This window comes from Dromaius novaehollandiae, chromosome 2 (genome assembly GCF_036370855.1).
Source record: "Dromaius novaehollandiae isolate bDroNov1 chromosome 2, bDroNov1.hap1, whole genome shotgun sequence".
Taxonomy (NCBI): Eukaryota; Metazoa; Chordata; class Aves; order Casuariiformes; family Dromaiidae; genus Dromaius; species Dromaius novaehollandiae.
The window spans coordinates 163,998,374-164,017,242 of record NC_088099.1 but is presented as its reverse complement, the minus strand read 5'-3'; the positions used below and the strand labels follow the sequence as shown (position 1 = coordinate 164,017,242).

At 41.3% G+C, this 18,869-nt stretch overlaps 1 protein-coding gene across 1 annotated transcript in view; it reads left to right on the top strand.

Annotated features, from left to right (window-relative positions):
- Positions 1–18,869, top strand: part of COL22A1 (collagen type XXII alpha 1 chain) — a 236,601-nt gene that overhangs the window by 174,792 nt on the left and 42,940 nt on the right. The window contains exons 30-40 of the mRNA XM_026113713.2: positions 2,126–2,188; positions 3,271–3,324; positions 5,035–5,076; positions 6,915–6,947; positions 10,338–10,391; positions 10,902–10,955; positions 12,126–12,179; positions 14,118–14,171; positions 15,751–15,804; positions 16,988–17,092; positions 17,616–17,660. Of these exons, the coding sequence (XP_025969498.2) occupies positions 2,126–2,188; positions 3,271–3,324; positions 5,035–5,076; positions 6,915–6,947; positions 10,338–10,391; positions 10,902–10,955; positions 12,126–12,179; positions 14,118–14,171; positions 15,751–15,804; positions 16,988–17,092; positions 17,616–17,660 (612 nt within the window). The remainder of the gene's footprint in view (positions 1–2,125; positions 2,189–3,270; positions 3,325–5,034; positions 5,077–6,914; positions 6,948–10,337; positions 10,392–10,901; positions 10,956–12,125; positions 12,180–14,117; positions 14,172–15,750; positions 15,805–16,987; positions 17,093–17,615; positions 17,661–18,869) is intronic.

The following is an 18,869-nucleotide window of genomic DNA, read 5'->3' as shown; positions in this document are numbered from 1 at the left end:
AGAATATGTAAGCAGTGGAAGAGTCTCGGTGCCTCATTTTCTCTCTCTCACTCTTACCAGTGTCAATCCAATCTTCTGTTACAAAGATTAAATGGGAAAATGGTCATGACCTCTGTTCACATACTGCCTCATGCAATGAAATAGGACATGCACCATCTGTATCACCAACTGGACTTAGAGGGAATAGGGGAAGAAGGTGTCCTTGAGGAGTCTCATATAGCAGCTTTTGTAAGTTGTGGTAGCCTATCCATACCCATTCAATTTTAGGAATTGCTGACAGGTTTTTCATTCATCTTGGCTGTTTGGAATTCTAATCCTATCTTCCAGAACACTTGCCTCTCTATCCATAGCATGGTGTTCTCCACACATTTTATAAATGTTCTCTGTTCTGTCACCTCAGTCATAAATTAAAATATTGAATATTGCCAGACCCTTAGAGGACTTCACTTCATATATCTTGGAGTTTGAAAGGAAGCAGCTAGTAGCAGCTGTATTAATTCAGTTTTTTAAGTCAGTTGTACACCTTCCTCTAGAGATGTTTCTTCTACACTGTGTTTCTGTAGTTTGCTAATGAGAATGTCATGTTAGCCTATATCAGATGTCTTACTGATGTCAAGGTATATCACACAAATGCTTCCTTCTTATCTGCTTAGTTATTCTGTCAAGGGAGGGAAGTAGATGGGTTTGACATGATTAGTTCTTGACAAATCCACATTGACTGTTTCTTATTAACTTCCTATCCTTGAGCGCTTACTAAGTGATTAAAACTTTGTTTCTCTTTCCAGAGATCAAAATTAGGCCACCTGTTTTTTTATCCTCCAGATCTCTTTTTTTTTTCCTTCTTTAATGTTAAGCCATGTGTTTTTCCTTGTCATGATCTCAGGGATCTCATTATCAGCTGGGATCCTGTAGTGGCTCTCATAAAGCACTGCTCCGCTGCCATCAGCTATCACTGTCTTTCAAGATCCTCCACACGTCGCTTACACCCAGGCACAAGATCTTATTCCCTCACCTGATTTCTTCTGCAGATGCATTGTGCCTATGTCATAGTAATGTTTTCGCTTTTCCCCTGCTTCAAAGATAGTGTCTTTAAAGCAGATGTCGTCATCTTAGCTGGGTATTCATACAACACTTAATGAAATTGGGTCCTGCCATGACTGAAATCCTTTGTGCTGTTGCACTGCAGACACAGATAGCAAACTATTAATAAATAAATAATAAATAATAATTAATAAATTAATAATAAATAGCAAACCATGTGGTTACTCCCAAATAACAAACTGGGTCAACCTGGAGCTAAATTTGAGAATACTTGATATTATTAGAACAAACCACATTACGCAGAAATTGTAATTACTCCAAAAGCAAGGAACTGAAAGGTAAATTTTAAATGGAAAGACATCCAAACTTGAAATAATACATCCAGAAAATTCTAGATCTGCTCGTCTATTAGCATCTATACTATGCATATTAGTACATCACAGTGTTTGTATCTCCAGACTAGACCAGATCTTTTAAAAAAGGGGGAAAAAAGTTAGAACTCATATTTAGCTGCTCTTATTTGCTTGTGTGGTATTGCTACAAGGCAGCATAAAGAAAACCTGTCCTAAATTTCATGGTCTCAATTAACAGTGTAAAGGCAAAAAGGAGAGGTCTTAGCAGCTGTTTTAAATCATGATTTCCCAAGAGAAAGAAATTACCTCATAATCAAACTAGATCCTGTACTCTCCCAGCAAACTACATCTAGAATCAGTCCCATGAAAACATTGGACCAGATCCTGGCCTACAATATAGACTATATGCGTCACTGTAACTAGATATCAAGAGGAAACCATCTGCAATCACTATGAGTGCTGAACAATTAACGATCTTGTATTAGCCATGCAAAGAGACTGATAGTTATACCAAGGCTTCATCCTTCCCAGCCTAAGGGCACCCTGGCTAGATTAGTGTACCCTGAGGACCAGACTTGATGGATTTTTAATTGACAGGCATGAGAGAAGAATTTGACACATTATTGTGACTTTTTATTCTTAATTATGTTTGAGAATGATGAAGTTTACTAATAGAAGCCATGTTTGATGCATGTTCCTAGATTTCATGCACTGCTGTATCTCACTTTCAGGGTGAAGCAGGTCTTCCTGGCCCCCAAGGTTTACCTGGACTGAGAGGAGAGAAGGGAGATCAGGTGAGCGACTTTGAGCCACAACTTGATTTTGTTTGCCTGTTTGGTGCCAGGAGGACTTCTCTAAGAACATCTCTAGATGACGTTCTTTCTTGGTGTGATTGCTGTGATGAGCAGCTCGCTGGCATCCAGCAAGCTCACCCACTACTCCTCCTAACGTGGCACTGCCTATTGACCTTTCCTAATTGCAATGGAGATGCTAGTGAGCAGTATCTATCCTAAACCCAGAAGGTTACGATTGATGTCATATTGTTCACAAGGCAATAGAAGAGGTGCATTTCTCTTTGCGCCTCACTGTCAGAAGCACCTGCATGATTTAAGAACATTAAAAAAATGTTAAAACAACAACAACCAAAACCAACCCAAATCGCTCTTGTCAGTGAACCCTGGAGAAGATGCCAGACTGCTGGATCATTTTCTGATGGCCTAACTTTCACTGAAGTTCTGATGTCTACTGCTTTCCCCTGGCTAGTTCCAGACCTCCAGAGGCACCTACACCCTGGGAAGTAGTTGGATCAGGGGCTTGACAGAAAATTGAGCCATCTGAATGAGGTCGGTTGCCTCATAGCTTAAGTGTTAGCAAGATCTAAAGTCAAATGAAGTGCTACCATGGGACTTGCTATACTATATATATTGTAGAACATAGAATATATAATATATTCTCTTTCTGTATAAAATCGTAGACATGTGGGTTAGCTAGTTCCTATCTGAATACAGGATAAATACATGTTGTACATGCATTTTGAGGAGTATTCACATCATCCTTGTTAAACATTTATCACTCAGGGCATCAGGTTCCCTGAACAATCAAGTGAGAAGATGATTCAGAAATCCTTTAACATAACCAAAACAGACAGTATGAATGTCCTCTTGGGTTGTAAGTCCCATTCTGCTGCCTCTCTTGTTCAACTGGAAAAAAATACTACTGCTACCTTTTTATTTAATTGCTGGCACTGCATCTTGAGGACAGGTAAGATCATCTGAAAGTGTAAAATGTTGTAGTGTCATTGTAGCAGCGCAGTAATGGGATTGATTCAATCAAATCAAAGTGTGCATATTTCCTGCTTTCTTTTACCTGCTTTTAGGGTGAAAAAGGAAAAGATGGCCTCCCTGGATTCAAAGGTGAAAGAGGAGAAAAGGTGAGTCATGAAATAAAAATTTGCCTCCTTAGACAAGGGAGGAAGAGAGACAACAAAGGGATGTGGGGCAGCTGATAGAGGAGGATTTCTGAGAAGAATTAAAGTTTGTTAGCTGAGCCTTACAGAGAAACGGCAAAAAAAGCTGTGTGAGGGATAGAGACAAACATTTATTGGGTAATGCAAGGAGTAATGTTTGATCAAATCTAAGGGCAGTGTCGTTAATTCAAGGAAATAATTCAAGTTGCTTTAATTCAAGGGGGAAAAAAAAAAAACATTTGTTTGTTCTAGAACTGGCTGGTAGAAATGAGTCTGGAATTCTGAAGAACTTTTCTCTGCCTGACTGTAATGTGATAGCACAGTAATTTAAGGAATGATCTGGGTCTCTGCCATCACACCACCATTAATATTGGTGAAAATAAGAGAACTAGACAAGGATGATTTCCACCAAAATTTCCATCCAACCCCTGTGAATGTGAAGATGAAGTTAAGGCACTGACCTTGCAGATGCTGATGGCTATATAATGAAAAATTTGTTCTGCATATAGTGGTGATGCAGCCATCAGGAAGTGGATACTAGATGACTTTCTCTGCTGTCAGCATCAGAGCCTTTTGTGGCTTGGATTTATGTCGGAGTGTAATTCTGGGGAGCTCTGCACCATGATTCTGGCCAGGTTCATGCAGCTGGTTCTCTTCAGACAGGTTGGGATGCAGGAGGACTGGCTTTCTTGGAATGAGACCTAGCTAATTGCGTGGTTTGGCTTCCATAAGCAAGGAACAGTACATCCTTCCAGTCATGCAGAGCTGATGATAAAGAGGACTATAACTATTTGATAGTAAATTTTCCATAGGCTTTGGGCAAGTCAGCTGCACCTCCTGCCTTTTATCTCTAGTCTACTTGCTGTTTCTTTATTTTGATTTTTCTTGTCGTATTAAGACTTTCTAATTTCTTTTTGCCGTTTTATTCTATCCTGAGCAACACCATTTCCTTTGCTTTTATTCCTAGGATATATCAGCTCTAGGTGTACCACTAACTTCCACCATCTCTGGAGGTGGTGGTACTTTCATGAGTGGTCAAATGACATCTTCAGTGAGGCACCCCAGTCTCCTATCTCTGGAAGGTTGAATAGTGGTGTTAGTAGTTCTTGGCTTTGATGTGTCATGGGGAATGAAATTGTCTGTGAAGCACAACCCGTAGGAAGGTCACTGGCAGCTAAGGCACTCAAACTACAACTTCCATGACATACTCCAGTAACAGGCTGATTTTTTACTCAAAAATTAGGGAACTGAATTGAGAAAAGCATATTTTTGATGAAAAAGATTTTTTTTCCATACACAAAAGAAGTTTTACCAGAATATATTTTTCAACCAAGAATTTTGATCAGCTTTAACCTGAAATGCAAATTAAGCTCCATGCCACTCCTACAGTGGATGGATAACTCTAGAAATTCACTAACCTGTGAAGTGATAAAGACAACAAAGTAAGCATCTTGCATAGCACAAAATGAGGACAGCAGAAATTCTGGCCAGAACAGTGGATAAAATTCCATCCATCAGAGAAGGCACTCTGGGGACTTTTTATGTCACTGAATTGACAGGTTGTCATTTGAATAAATCTCACCTGGTAATGTCACATCTTCCTGCTGATGATGTTGAGTGTTATTTGGGCATCATTTTATATCCTTGGTTATACTGTTCTCCTTCTCTCTTTAGGGTGATATGGGTTCCCCTGGACCACCAGGCTTACCTGGAACAGTAAGTAAGATTGTGTTCTGTACTGTAATGATAATCTAGGCATCACACTTCTTCCACCCAGATCCCTCAGTATCAAGGCTTTTCAAGATCTCTGCTTCGCAGAAACATCAGGACCCATTTACCCTGGGTGTATCTCCATTAGCTTCAGAGAAGGAATATCAAGGTGCATTTGATATTTTATTTTTTGGGAGGCTGTGCCCTCCTCTTCCTCTTTGTAAACAGGATTTCTGTGTGCCCTTGCCTTGTCATAGCAGTTAAATGGATTTTGTGGTTTTTTAAGCAGCTGTAGGAGCTATCTGAAGAAGATTGTGAGTGAAGACGTTCATGTGCTACGTGCTGTCTGATACAGAGTTTCTGGGGTGAACTAGATTTTCCCAGCTGGGATCTTATAGTGAAACTGGCTCATGGAGAAGAGATTCCGGTGGATAATAACTTGACTTTGTCTGTTCCCAGGAAAAGCAGAGGTTTCCAGTTCTCACTGACCTGAACTTATGTCGATGCTTAGGGGAGGATTCAGCCTCAGCGCTGCTCTAGCCTTGCTGAGCCTCTGTCCCATGCAGTGCTGTGTTGTGCTGTTGACTCAGAGAGACCCTTTAGTGCTGGAACCCATTCTTGGATATTTCGGTTCAGCACTGAATTCTACGCACAACCAAACCAGTCGTACCTGCTGCACGCACCCTTTCTGCTAATAAAAAAGGACCAAGAAAACATTCATTTATTGTTCTTTAAAATGAGCCTGCACACTTGCCTTTGGGAAAGCGTGAACGTAATTACAGTAAAGTTAACTACAGGCTATTAAACCAGCATCTACTGAATGTAAATACATAAACCTCACAGTTCCCTCCAGCACAGGCTGAACAACCAGCTTGCACTAAGCAAGAGCAACAGTCCTCTCATTACAATGGGAGGGCTGATCCCACAGTCACAGACCCTCCGGAAAATCGCAGAGGTCCATGTTTCAGCTTTGTTTGCAGCAGCCGGTTACAGCTGCCACATTAGCAGATTATGGAGCGAGTTTGAATTAAGGTCTTCTGGCTAAAACCCAAGGCCTACAGGCCTTCATGCAGCCGTGCAGGAAGTATTATAATTTCCTCCCTGCCATGAGTTGGTTCTTTAGTCTGTGCCAAAGGGTGCTTTCTGTGACTCTGTGTTTGTAGGGAGAGGTAATTTCCATTTTAGCTGGAAAAATAGATGACAGTTTCAGCATACTGTCATTTCACCAGAGATTGAATCTTGTCTGATTATCCTATTTTATCAGTTCCTAATAAAAGATACTGCCTCTGTTGACAAAACTTGATCCTCTTTTGTGGTTAGTCCTTGAGGGTGACTATGTAATTCCTAAGATAACCAGCCATGTGGAGACATATACATTTTGTTAGTGGTATGAAGCAAAAAGACAACGTGTCAAGCTCAGCCATGGAGTGAGCAAAGCACAGTTCCCATCAGATTTAGCTGAAGTTGTGTCTTTGTTCGCTGTGCTGAATTTGGTCCACAACAGGAAGTTGAATGATGCTGAAGATGGCTCCAAGTGAAAAAGTGAGCTGGAGATTGCCAGTAACTCAAGGTTAAACATAGTTTGGATTTTCATAGTGGTTGGAGACACAGGATATTTTTGAGTTCATATTTCAAATACTCTAGTAAATGTCTGACATTTGTGCTCTTTTTCTTTTTTTCTCCTAAGCAGCCTGATAATATGTTGAGGTGCTCATTTAGAAACCTACAGGTGGACAACATGGAGCCTATAATGACAAGAAGAATATATTAGTTATTACATTTCAAGGAAAACAGACAACGCTTTTGTCAATGTGCTTCTTTTAACGCTCTGGTTTCTTTTCCAGACAGCCTTCTTTACTCCACACCCCAGAATTCCTGTAAGTAACATCTCTAATGACGTTGACCTCTAGATTTTTGCCTTTTATATTTGGTACATAAAGAGTACCTTAGTTTCTTTCATGTTATTTAAATGCTTTCAGTAAGGAGCTCAGCTTGAGTCTGATTCTGTGCAATTTCACTGTTGTAACCAATAATGATGAGAATCCCATGGGTGTCCTGGTAACAGCAGCATCCCAACTAACTTTAACTGGGACACAGCTGTATGTTTTAAAGGCTGTCTCAGTCTTTTAAGTGAAGAGTGCTCTCAGCACTGGAATATTCATACTGGAATATACCTTGCAATGGGTCACACCACTGGTGTGTGATCAAGGTTCTTAAAGGTCAGGACCATTTATGGTGTGTATAGGCGATAGAGGTAGGTTGTAAGGGTCGCCTTAGAAAACGAAGTGAGTATCACTGTTTCTTCAGAGACTAAGGAGGGAAATAGGAAATGGGAGACAGGATTTCTTTGGTTCCATTTTGCCTAAGCTCCCGGCATTTCTTCTTCTGTTACCTTGTAGTTTACCAATATATATACAAAGAAATTATGCAGGATGATGACATCTTGTATGGTCTTCATAATGCTAAAATCATACAAGGAGCTATCTTACTTTCTTTGAATGCATTGCTTGCAAATAAGCTGCAAGGCAGTGAAAAGGCCTGAAGTGTGTCAGCAGGTCAGGTTGCTGGGACCTCTCCATCTGCAAGATGGATGTGACAGTGTTTACTGTAGCACACCGCATTGCAAGGTTTGGGAGGAGACGGGGAGGTAGGGGTAGTTACCTTTGATTTACAGATTTGCAAATTAAGATGCTAGAAGGTGGTGATCTGCTTTAGGAGATTGCCATGGGTTATGTTATAGTGGCTTCAGCAATAGCAAAGTTCAAAATTGTCATGCACTCTCCAGAACACAAAACTTGCCTCTGCTTTCTGCTGAGTACATGGCTTATAGTCACAGGGAGCGACTGACAGACGTGGAGATGGAGACCACAGCTAGGGTAGATGGCAGTGGCACCATTACTCTGTTTGCTATTAGCTGAAATCAATTTAATTTAAAACACACCTTAGTAATTGTCAGAAGCGGACACACTCTGAGCAAGCAAGTCTGAGCTCCCACGTGGCCGTGTGGCCACGCAGCCTTGCTTTGCCTTGTGCCATCTGCTGGAGTGGGGCCCTGCTGAGCCCCCACTGTGTTTGCTCTCCTTGGAGTGGCACAGAAATGACCGAGACCCCAAGAGGCCGTGGCCAAGAGAGCGGGTCAAGGAAGCTGCAAGCATCAGGCCAGCCCCGGCTGGTAGCAGCTGTTAGGCATCGCTGTGTCATTTCTGCTGCAGGAGAGAAGTGGGTGGCAGTGGATTAAGTCCAGGTGCCAGGGACAGAGGTTTCCATAATGTGCAGTGCTCGCGGCTGGTGTTAACAGTCTCAGCAGATTGGTCAAGACTGCAGCGGCAGACTTACTGGCAGGCTGGATTAAGAAATGCTGGCTTTGCCCACTTTTGTGCAAAGTGCAGGCATGTCAGACTGGAATTTTCCTAATTTGGCATTAACATGCAACTCAAATATCAAGGAAAAACTAGGAGACAGAAAAATATTAAGCTGCTTCCCTTTACCTGTTGCATTACTTCTTCCCTTTGCACTCTTGTTTTCCATTGTAACGTGCTCTTATTTCCACTTATTAGCACTTTTCTTACCTACAGATATATTACCATATGCCTCTGCTTTGTTGTTGTACTCAAAACGATTTCAGAGCTTGAAGTGTCCCTACACAAAGCAAATTCCAAGCACAACCGTCCTGCTTGTTGAATAGGGTCCTTTTACTGAAGTACTTTACGTGGTAGCCTTCTCTTTCTGAAAGCCACTAGATGGCATCTGGGACTGCCTGATTAACAGCTGGTCTAACTGGGCACTGCTTTATAAAGTAAAAATCCTGCTGTTATTTATCACAAATTATAATATTTATTCATCATGCATAATAAATGCAGATATAAGTAATATTTATGCGGTTACATTTATTTGGTCTGTTAAAGAATCATCTGCAAATGGACTTTGATTTCCCAGGTGTTGCAGAAATGATCTGGCAAACAGCTGATGTGAATGAAATTCAAAGTGATTTGTTCCTGGGCTCTGCATTTTGACTAATCACTATTCCTCCTGTGCATGTGGGGGGGGAGGGGGGGTAGCTTAACTCACTGATGTTCTTACTATTTCTTGATTGCATAATTGAAACACCTTGTATGATAAATAATGAATAAGTAGTGATTGCTACTGCTGAATACATATGTTCATAAAAAATATATCAGTGTGGGTATTCATGCAGTGGCTGGCCTATTCCAGATAGTTCCATGATTTTGTGCTGTTCTCTTTCCATTTATAAAAAGCAGAAATATGGGCTTATTGATTATCATTATAGAATTCAGAACAAAGCTGATGAACTTCTGAACAGAGAGCAATTTAGTGTAAAGAGGAAGAACAGGCCTAAATTAATCCTGTTGGTCAGTGATGGCAGTGCATGAAATAACGTGCTGACACTGCAGAGGGAAGGGAATTTACTTGAGTACATGAAGATGTTAACAGAACTAACTTTTCCAGTTATCAGGAAAAGCTGTGTGATCCATATCTCTGAAAGTGCTCAAGATGAGACTCTGAACACCCTTCTTTTACCCCGCCTTTACATGAGATACTTTCCCCAGTTGTAGGACTACATTAGGCCTGTGGTCCTATGGGGAGACAACAGAGTTCAGGGGCTCTGGTCGTCTTGCTGCTGGCATTTCATTTTAGATCATCTGGCCTGTTAATATAATCAGAATTGAATGCTGCATCTCTGAACGGATCGAATTTTAGGACAGTAGATTCCTTAACAGCCATTATCTATGAAGGAAAAGTACTAACTTTTTAAATCGAAAAGTTATCTGGAGCAGTGTTAAAATGTTTTTTACAATTAGTATCATAGCAGTCCCAGAAGTTTAGATAAAAGAAATAACCACAAAGGACATAGGTTTCTAGTTTGACTCTTCAGGGTCCAGACATCAAGCATGAGCCACAGCCGTTTAGCTGGCAGTGTTCATTTTCAGCCTAGTCCGAATCTTACTGCCTCATATGGTAGTTTCAATTTGTTGATCTCAAAGGCCTTTGCATCAGGATCTTTTAAAAGAAAAACTATATCCATACGGGTTGTCCCCTGACAAGACAACCTAACCCTTTTGTGTTGTCCTCCTTTGGACTCAAGAATACCAGATTTCTGTGTAATGCAGCAGGAGAGATTCAAATATTAGCTCCTCTATGTCAAAAATGTATCTCTTATCCAAAGAGCCCTCTTACAGAACAGGACTGGCAGGACTTCTAGCCATGGAAATAGATTTAATTTCTTTCTTCATCTTATTTTACATCAGGGTGAACCTGGACCAAAAGGGGAGAAAGGAGATCGAGGAACGAACGGAGAACCTGTAAGCACAACAAAGTGTTTCTTCAGTTTTGGTTTTGAGGTTTAACAAAGAGAAGACATGAAGGCCTCCTTTTTTGGAGGGAGATGGTGGGACAGGCTCCTTCTATAGTCAGGATGCTTCTTTCACCAGAAATGGCCACAGCAGTGTAAGGACATCTAGCTTTGTATAAACTCTACAGGAAGCTAGCTGGCTAGTTGGAATTAGGCATCTAATTTATAGCTCTGGGAGTTAGTGGCTGAGAAGAGGACTGTGGGGATCTCAAGACAGGGCTTGGCTGATAGTAAGTTTGTATAGGCTTTATTAACAGCCTTTGAAATGATGTGGCCCAGCTAAATTGTAGAGTTAGCTACTCCATTTATTTTCTATTTTGCTCTTGTTTTGGAGGGAGCTCTGAAGAGAGAGCGAGCCCTGTGTAGCCATGGCCTCCATAAAATGGTGCTTTCTTCCCTCAGTGGGAAAAAGGAGAAAAATCTCCTTCAGCTCCTTCACCTCCCCCTTCTGTTTTTGCAGGGATTACCTGGGGTCCCAGGTGAACAGGGGGTCCCAGGACCTGCAGGGCTTGAGGTAAGAACCAACCTTGAACAAGATCTTTAATGTGACCAGAGAAGGGTACCTTCAAGATGTAGATTACTTCAAATAATTCTTCCTCTATACACCAACAGCCCATTTCTCCATCCCCACTTCTGTAAGTTCAGGGGCTTCTGTGGAGGTGTTTATTCTTGCCAGACATCAGGGCAACATAAGGAGAATCAATCGAGAAATACAGCATCTCTGTAGCTTGATCAGTGTGGTCCAAGAGACTTCCAACTTCAGGCTCCCTCAGGAGGGCATCTTGTGTTGATGCCACTGAGCCACACGTCTCACAAGTAAGAGGCTACAGTACTTTAGCAAAATGTTCCAGAGCATTCACATTCAACCCTGCTCCATTTGGCCCTGAATTCACCATGGCTTGTGTGACATGGATTTACAGTCTGAAGTGTCTTCTGAAAATTTCTTAGCTCACAGCTATTGCTATCAGTTACCACTGAGGTGTGTTTTCATGGCAGCATGAGAGGGTGTTTGCTGTGCCATCATCTGTGCTGTGTCCAAGACACATAATCCAATATTACTTGGGCATCAACAGCTTAAGCAGGTTAACAGCAGTCTCGGTATCATGAAGAAACCAGTAATGCAATGCAAATTTTAACTAGCATATGCTAAAAAGGGGATCAGTACAGTGAGTAGACTCTACTCTGTCCTACCAAAATCGTTATGAAAGGGCTACAAGGTATGTAGCGCTGAGGCGAACCCTCTGCACAGTGATGCATCTTGACCCTTTCTGAATGATTGCTGTTCATATTTGAGAATCACAGGCACAACTTCCTCTGTACAGGGAGACCATCAGAGTTCAGCTGGAATTTAAGTAGCTGGTCAGCCTGAGGAGAGGAAGGAGTTTCACCCAGATGTATATCTACAAGTTTCAGCATCGAATCCTGAGAAACAGCCTCTGAGCTGATCAGTCATTAGTAATTCTTCTTATGTCTGAGTTTTATTTTTATATCATTTTCTTGCTGCATAGAGAACTGGGAGCCATTTCCTCAGCCGTTAAACTCCTTTGTGAATTGATTAGCTAAGACCGTTGCCTAGTGCATGTTCAGGCGTCACGAAGGCTCGGAGTCTTTTTGTCTGGCAGGCAGTTTCTTCCCATTTCTAATCAGCTGGAATCCTTTTCTTTTCTTTTTTTTTTTCGCGCAGGGCACAAAGGGGCAGAAAGGAGCCCGAGGAGAAGCCGGAGCCCCTGGAGAGACTGTAAGTAACTGCTTCACTTGAAGCATTTTTCCTCAACAGCAACACACCTGAAGGGACTCTGAAGCAGATTTATGGTCCCAGGCTGATCGTGCACGGGGCGCATCCTCAGCTGCAGCTGGAAGAAGAGTTGTTGCTTGTGGGCAAACAGGCACAGCTGCAGCAAACAGATCAATGCCCCAATCAGTCCAGCTCTAAATCGTGTGTTGAGTCTCTCGCTCTCTAATAAAATGCCCTCTTTGCTGGGTGAGGTGCCTGCAGAGCTTGTTACTGCATTGTGATAGCAGCCAAGCCCAGACAGCCATCTGGTGCAGCGAACTCGCTTCTCATCAGCCAGAATTAGTTTTTGGTCACGGTTGGCTTTAGACTTCTTAGTCAATTCTGCATTCTTTAATAAAGGCTCGTCACCAGAAGAATCATCACATACCACTGTTTGAGGGATTTGTCATGAGGAGCGCTGCTCTTGTCGGACTGAGTGCTAAAGAACAGCAAAGGAGTCAAATCCTGTTTTATTGTTGTAACAGAGTATAAGCCCTCCGTGGCCGCGTGAAATGCCACGTGCCTTTTCTGTAACCAGTGAAGGGAGACTTTGAAGAAATATTTGAAATCATGATTTGGAGAGAGGACGTTTGTGACAGGGAGAGAGAAGCTATAGCAAATCCAAACTAAGCATCTGAGTGTGCTGAAATTCATTCTTGCCTCTTCGTGTTCGCAGTGTTCCTCCTTGGGTTTGTGCTCAGAGGTTCTCTCTAGCAGTGCTTTCACACTAATCTCTGAACCTCCCATCTCATCCCTCCCCAGCGCTCTACTACTCCGAATTAAGGGACTCTATAACCTTTTTTCTTTTCCTTTTTTTTTTTTTTGGGGGGGGGGGGTGATAGGGCCAACCCCTTCCCCCAAACTCAGATCTATCCATTGATTTTTTTTTTTTATATAAATAAATTGGTGGCTGGAAGGATGTTGCCACTGCTCCACACACTTCTGTTGGCTCATGGACAAGTGACTGTGAATAACACAGAAATGAGGAAATCTTTAATTCTCCTTTAGTGAGCCAAAAGTAACAGATAAGACATTCTCTTTGTGAAGAGCTGTGCTGGCTGTGGAAGGTTTGCATTGTCCTTCTGCAAGATATTGCTCCCCAGCCCTTCCAGTAGACGAGGTGGTGGGATTTCTCCGTAATCTGCTCCAGATCAAGTCAACTAGAATATTTCAGTCTACTGATGCAGATGTCTTTAGATAGCCTGGCTGCTTTATCTGCAGATGGATTAGGAGTGCTAGCAGAATTCCTTTGGCTGGCAAAGCTGTGATGACTGATGAACCCTGGCCAGTACTGGGTGATGAACAACTGCAGAGATAACAACTTCAGCCTCCCAGGTCTAGAGGAAAACGTCTAAACAGAGCTTGGTAACCCCATACATACACCTGTGCTGACTAGGAGCTCCTGGACTTTTCTATCTTAAAAAGCTCTGAGTTGCAGACAAAGACGTGCAGTTCAGAAATACATCATTCTGAATGCTTTGTGCTGTTGATCTATATATGGTGCAAAGGAGTGTTTTCAGGTTTTGCTCTGCAGAGCAAAGAAGGGTAGAATTGTCAGCAAAGGATATTGTATTGACCTAGATTTTTATTTTAATGACAAATCAACATATTTTTCTCTGGTTTTTTTGATGTTTCAGGATCAGACCTTTCTTCCTGTATCTGAGCTAGATTTAGGATTTAGTTTGGTGGGTAATTTTAAGTTCCCAAGGAGAGTCTTCATCCATTTTGTATTGTTTCATCCTTCTTTATGCTACAAAGTGTTTCACAAAAATGCTGGGTTTTGCTTTGCACTTGTGCAACACCTGGTCTGATATGAACTCCAATGTCATTTGGAGCTTCTTGTTTCTGTGGTGGTACACTTATGAATTATATATGCACACACATTTCATTTTCCTAAAACAGGGTGTGACTGGACCAGCGGGTCCCCCAGGTCCAAGAGGCTTGCCAGGAAATGTGGTACGTGTGCACCAATGTATTTGTTTTTCCATCTGTGCCCTGATTTCTTTGTTTCATGTGTTCAGTTTTCTATTCCCCAGAGTGTACTGTTAGGTTCAAAAGGCTGTGTCTTGTTACTTTTTTTATGGTTACATTGAAAGATCTGGAGGAGCCTGGGAACGATGTATCCGTGAAACTTATTTCCATGTTCATTTGTAGCAAGGGAGGAGGCGTGGAGCTGTTTCATTCCTGACCAAATCATCCAGAACATTGTTTGCTGCCAGCTCTTCAAGAAAAAAATTGCAGTGTTTATTGTCTCTCTGTTTTGGTTTCCTGTGCCTCATTTCCATTTGTCCTTCCTTTTGGAAACACGGCTTCTTAATGTAAAGATTGGATACTTGGCTCCCGTTTCTATTATGAGAGCATGTAAGTACTTGATCCTATAATGAGAGCCTTGAAATCAATACAGTGGTGTCCTTGAATAGGTAGAGGTTCATCACCATCATTAAATTTTGCATGATGGAGCTGGACTCTGTAGAAATCTTTCACTAAATTCTACTCCCTGCTCCACCAGTGCAAATAGTACTTGGGGCTCCTCTGGATTTACGCTGGAGTAAGTGAAAAACAGCAGTTAGGCCCAGTATTACAATGTGTTCAGACACGGTGGTTTAGGGCAGAGGGTTTTCTAAGGGAGAGTTTATCAACTAGGCAATTCAAGAACTCTTGAATTAGCTTTCTACAAATTGCTTCGCTACATTTGATTTGATTGTATTAATGCAGCGATTTCTTTTCAAACTAGAGGGTGATATCCAAAATGAAGACCTTTTCCCATTTCATGCTCCTTTACTCAAACTTCTGAGTCTGCCATTGGTATATTTGTCCCTATGAAAACTAGGGTATTTGGGTATCATTTTTATTGGTACAGAAAAGAAAATAATTGTTGCATCAATTCTGTGAGGAGGTCAATCCAATCCTATTGATGCCAAGCCATCATTTCGCAGCATCTTAATATGGAGAACCATTCCATAATGCTAAGCCTCATTTCAGTGAGTTATGGAGTTACAGTATTTGATTTGGAGGTAAATCACCTATATTTTAGCAAGGAATCCTTTGAGATCTGCCTCAGCATGAAAAAGATTGAAAACTAAAATAGAAGGTAAAATAAACATAGCTAAGTGTTTCAGTGCATGGCTTTGGGGAACATTAGACATAAAAAATGAGTATTGTGGGACTTTTGACTTCTCTGATACAGAAGTGATGATTTGGGGTTTTCTTGTAATGTACCAGCAACTGCTGAGGATTTCACAGAGGGGAAAAAATAGCTGTTGATAAAAGGAGAATGAACGAATCTGGGATTAACTCACTTTTTGCTTTAGTTGTTCAGTTCTTTTCTGTTTTGAAAAAAATAACTCCTTTAAGTACTTGGTACACAGCTCTGCTGTGCTGTTTTCTGGATTACAGGTTGTCTGAACTGGGAAGTGTAAAACTGATACTAATCCTTCAGATACGCTGTACTGAACACATTGATCTGTCCATTTTCTTTAGCATCAAATATTGCCTAAAAAGAAAGTTTTAAACCTCAAAGTTCTTTTCTCTCCAGGGAGTGCCTGGAGACCCTGGACTACCCGGAAAGGATGGAGAAAAGGGGGAAAAGGTGAGTTTGTTCTTTCATGGATTTTACTTTGGCCGCATAAAAGTGCATTTTAAATAACCTGCAACAGAAGCAGTCCTGAACTGCGAAATGATTTCATAGATTCATGGACTGCTAGAAGACACAGGCTCATTAGATCATCTTGTCTGGCCTTCTTCATTACACATGCTGTAAGGATTTCACCCTCTTGTACCTTTCTAATTTACCTAATAAAAACCACTAAGATAGAACTGGATACAGTGAAGTCAGTGTTAAACTTCCATTCAATGATCATCATCTGCCCTCACCACCTGCCCAGAGTGGGGATTTGGTGTTTTGTGTACCTTCCGAGATGCCCGTTTACTACCGTAAATCCAAAACTGGAAGGAAAAATGGCTTTCACTGGTTAGGAAACATACTTCTGCTTTCTTGATAAGCACTTGTAATTGTGCCATTACTTCAGCTTTCCAGTGAACTCTTGTTTTCCTTTGACTTGCCCAACTGTTACATGTCATCTCATAGCTAGACAGTGAGCTCTCTGAGGCCAGGGGTTTGTAATTTACTATTACTTTACACAGTGCCCAGCACTCTGGAGCCCTGATCTTTGGTTGCTGGAGTAGAAATGATTAATCAGAAACATGGCCTCATATATGCAGGATACAGGTTCAAAATGGGGATGCATCCCAGCCCCTCCAGTCAAATAGTGTTATCTGTTACCAAGACCCACCTGAGTCCTTGACCCAGTTACAAACTATATACTCCCCCAAAACCTCTGATGGGTCCCTGAGCTTCAACAGGCAGGACAGTGATGGAGGAGAGAAGGCAGGGAGTTCTCCTGCTAAGGACCCCTTTCTGACAATGTTCCAGCACAGCCTCCTTTCTTCCCTTCTTCTGACACCTTGGGCTGTTGACTCAAAATCCTCATCTGAATATAAATGCGTCAGGGTCATGTATGAACCAAAGTTTTTCTCATATAGATGGTTCTCAGTATATTTTGTTGTGCTGTTTTCCTCTTAGGCAAAATTACAACTGCCTTGAGATTACTAAAGGATAAGTCTTCCCTTAAAAGAGGACTTCCTATGATACTAAGAAAAATTCAGATGAAAAGGCTAGACAAAAACACATAGCTTTTAGTCCCTTTGAAAGATCTGAGATATAAATGGTCTTTAGGGTGTGATTAACAGGTCGGGTGGATTGTCTTCTGCAGGGTGATCCAGGAAAAGAAGGAAAACCAGGTGTACCTGGTCCAGCTGGTGAACCAGGGCCTGCTGGAGAACCCGGTTTGCCCGGCAAGGGTAAAGATGGAGAACAGGTAAACTACTGGCAAGCTCCACACTCGAGAAGGACTGGGTTTGATGGGAGCTGGAGAAACATGACTTCTGCAGGGGAGTGATAGATTTTTGGTGTAGATTTAGGCTGAATTGTTGCAAGTGCTCACAGACTGTCTATCTGAAGACACCAAAAGCTTGTTTCTTCAAAATGCTGTGGATCCTACTGTACCATCTAAAGGGCGAAAGAGCTGAGGCTGTATTTCTGAACATTAAACCTCCTTTAATGTGTCATGCTGGCCATTGAAAATGGAGACATCCTCAGGGACTACCACATGGATGTATCAGTCTTTGTGACCAATATAAAAATGCCTAGCTTGCCTTTCCCTAAAAGCATTTAATTCTAGTGAAGTTAACAAAATATTTCGTTTGCTTGCAAGTTATCAGTAAAATATCATCAGGACAATGTGAGGTGGTGAGGACTCCTTTTGCTTTGACTCTCTCAAAGGGCAGGCTCCTATTTGGCTGTGTGTTGACTCTTTTCTGGGTTTGACTTTGTCATTCTAGGGAGAAAGAGGCCTACCAGGCTTGCCAGGACCCTTTGGACATAAGGTGAGAATTGAGTTTATTGTTCATTGTGGCCTGCTTCCCTGCATTGTTGGAACTGGAGGAAAAGCTATGGTGAAAAGTTGGTCTATGTTTCACTGGTAAATAGGATTGGTGAAACTTTTACTCAAAAGTTTCCTAGGCTTTTAGAGAGGGAGGGGTCCTTTTTTACTTTTCTAATGTCGGTAGATGCAGATATTAAGACATGAGTTAACTGTGCTCACTTCTCATGTTACTTTTTCTTCCAACATTATGTGAATTCAACACTAAGGGCTAAATGCCGCACACTTTTTCAAAGCAAATTGTCCCTCGTGACCTTCAATCCGTACAACAAGAGAGACTTTGGCATAGCTTAGAGGATGAGCTGCACTTGAGGCCACCTGTCAGTACTTTTAAGAGCACTTCTCTGTACCACTTATTTCCTTCACCTGTTTCAAGGAGAAAATCTATTCTTTCCCAATAGGACTGGTTTGCTCTCCTATATTGTAGCAAAGGAAAAGACTGGCTAGCTGATTAAAGATAACAGCACTAATTTGTTCAATTGAAAATAATGTTTATTCCCCTAAAAGTATACAGCAAGTAGAGAAAGGAATAAAAGAACAAAAATGTTTTTTCTGGGAGCATCCGGATTGTGTTTGAATCTTCAAACAGATATGACAAAAATTCTCTTAATTGAAATGACTGTGTCCTGATCAGGATCAAAAGATGAATAGGGTGTTGATAATAGGGATATAACAGTATAAGAACAGATCCTTCTAGGTCTCATGCTTTTGAAATAATCAAACTACTCTGAAAAGTTTCCTTTTGGTTTTGCTGCAGTCTATATAAATGCATTTGACTGTGTTTGTATATATCTTTGACAGTTCAGAACAGAGGCACAATAATAGCATAAGAACTAATACAAAATTCAAAAAAAGCACTGCAAGAAACCTAATGAAATATGCTATTCAATATCGAGACGAGATGCTAGGAATCTTAACTGTGCATGGAAAAATACTGTTGAGCTTTTTGGGCTGAAATTATGTTCTAGAACAAAATATCAGATAGGGATCTGCCAGAGTCTTTTAACTAATCAAAACATATTTGCTCTAACTGCAGTATTATTTCTTTGTAAATGAAACTTAGTGTAAGAAGAAAGAAAGAAAGAGAAAGGAAGAAAGAGAAAAAAGTAGGAGATATTGCAGATTGACTTTTGGGTGGGCAGAATCCATGGAT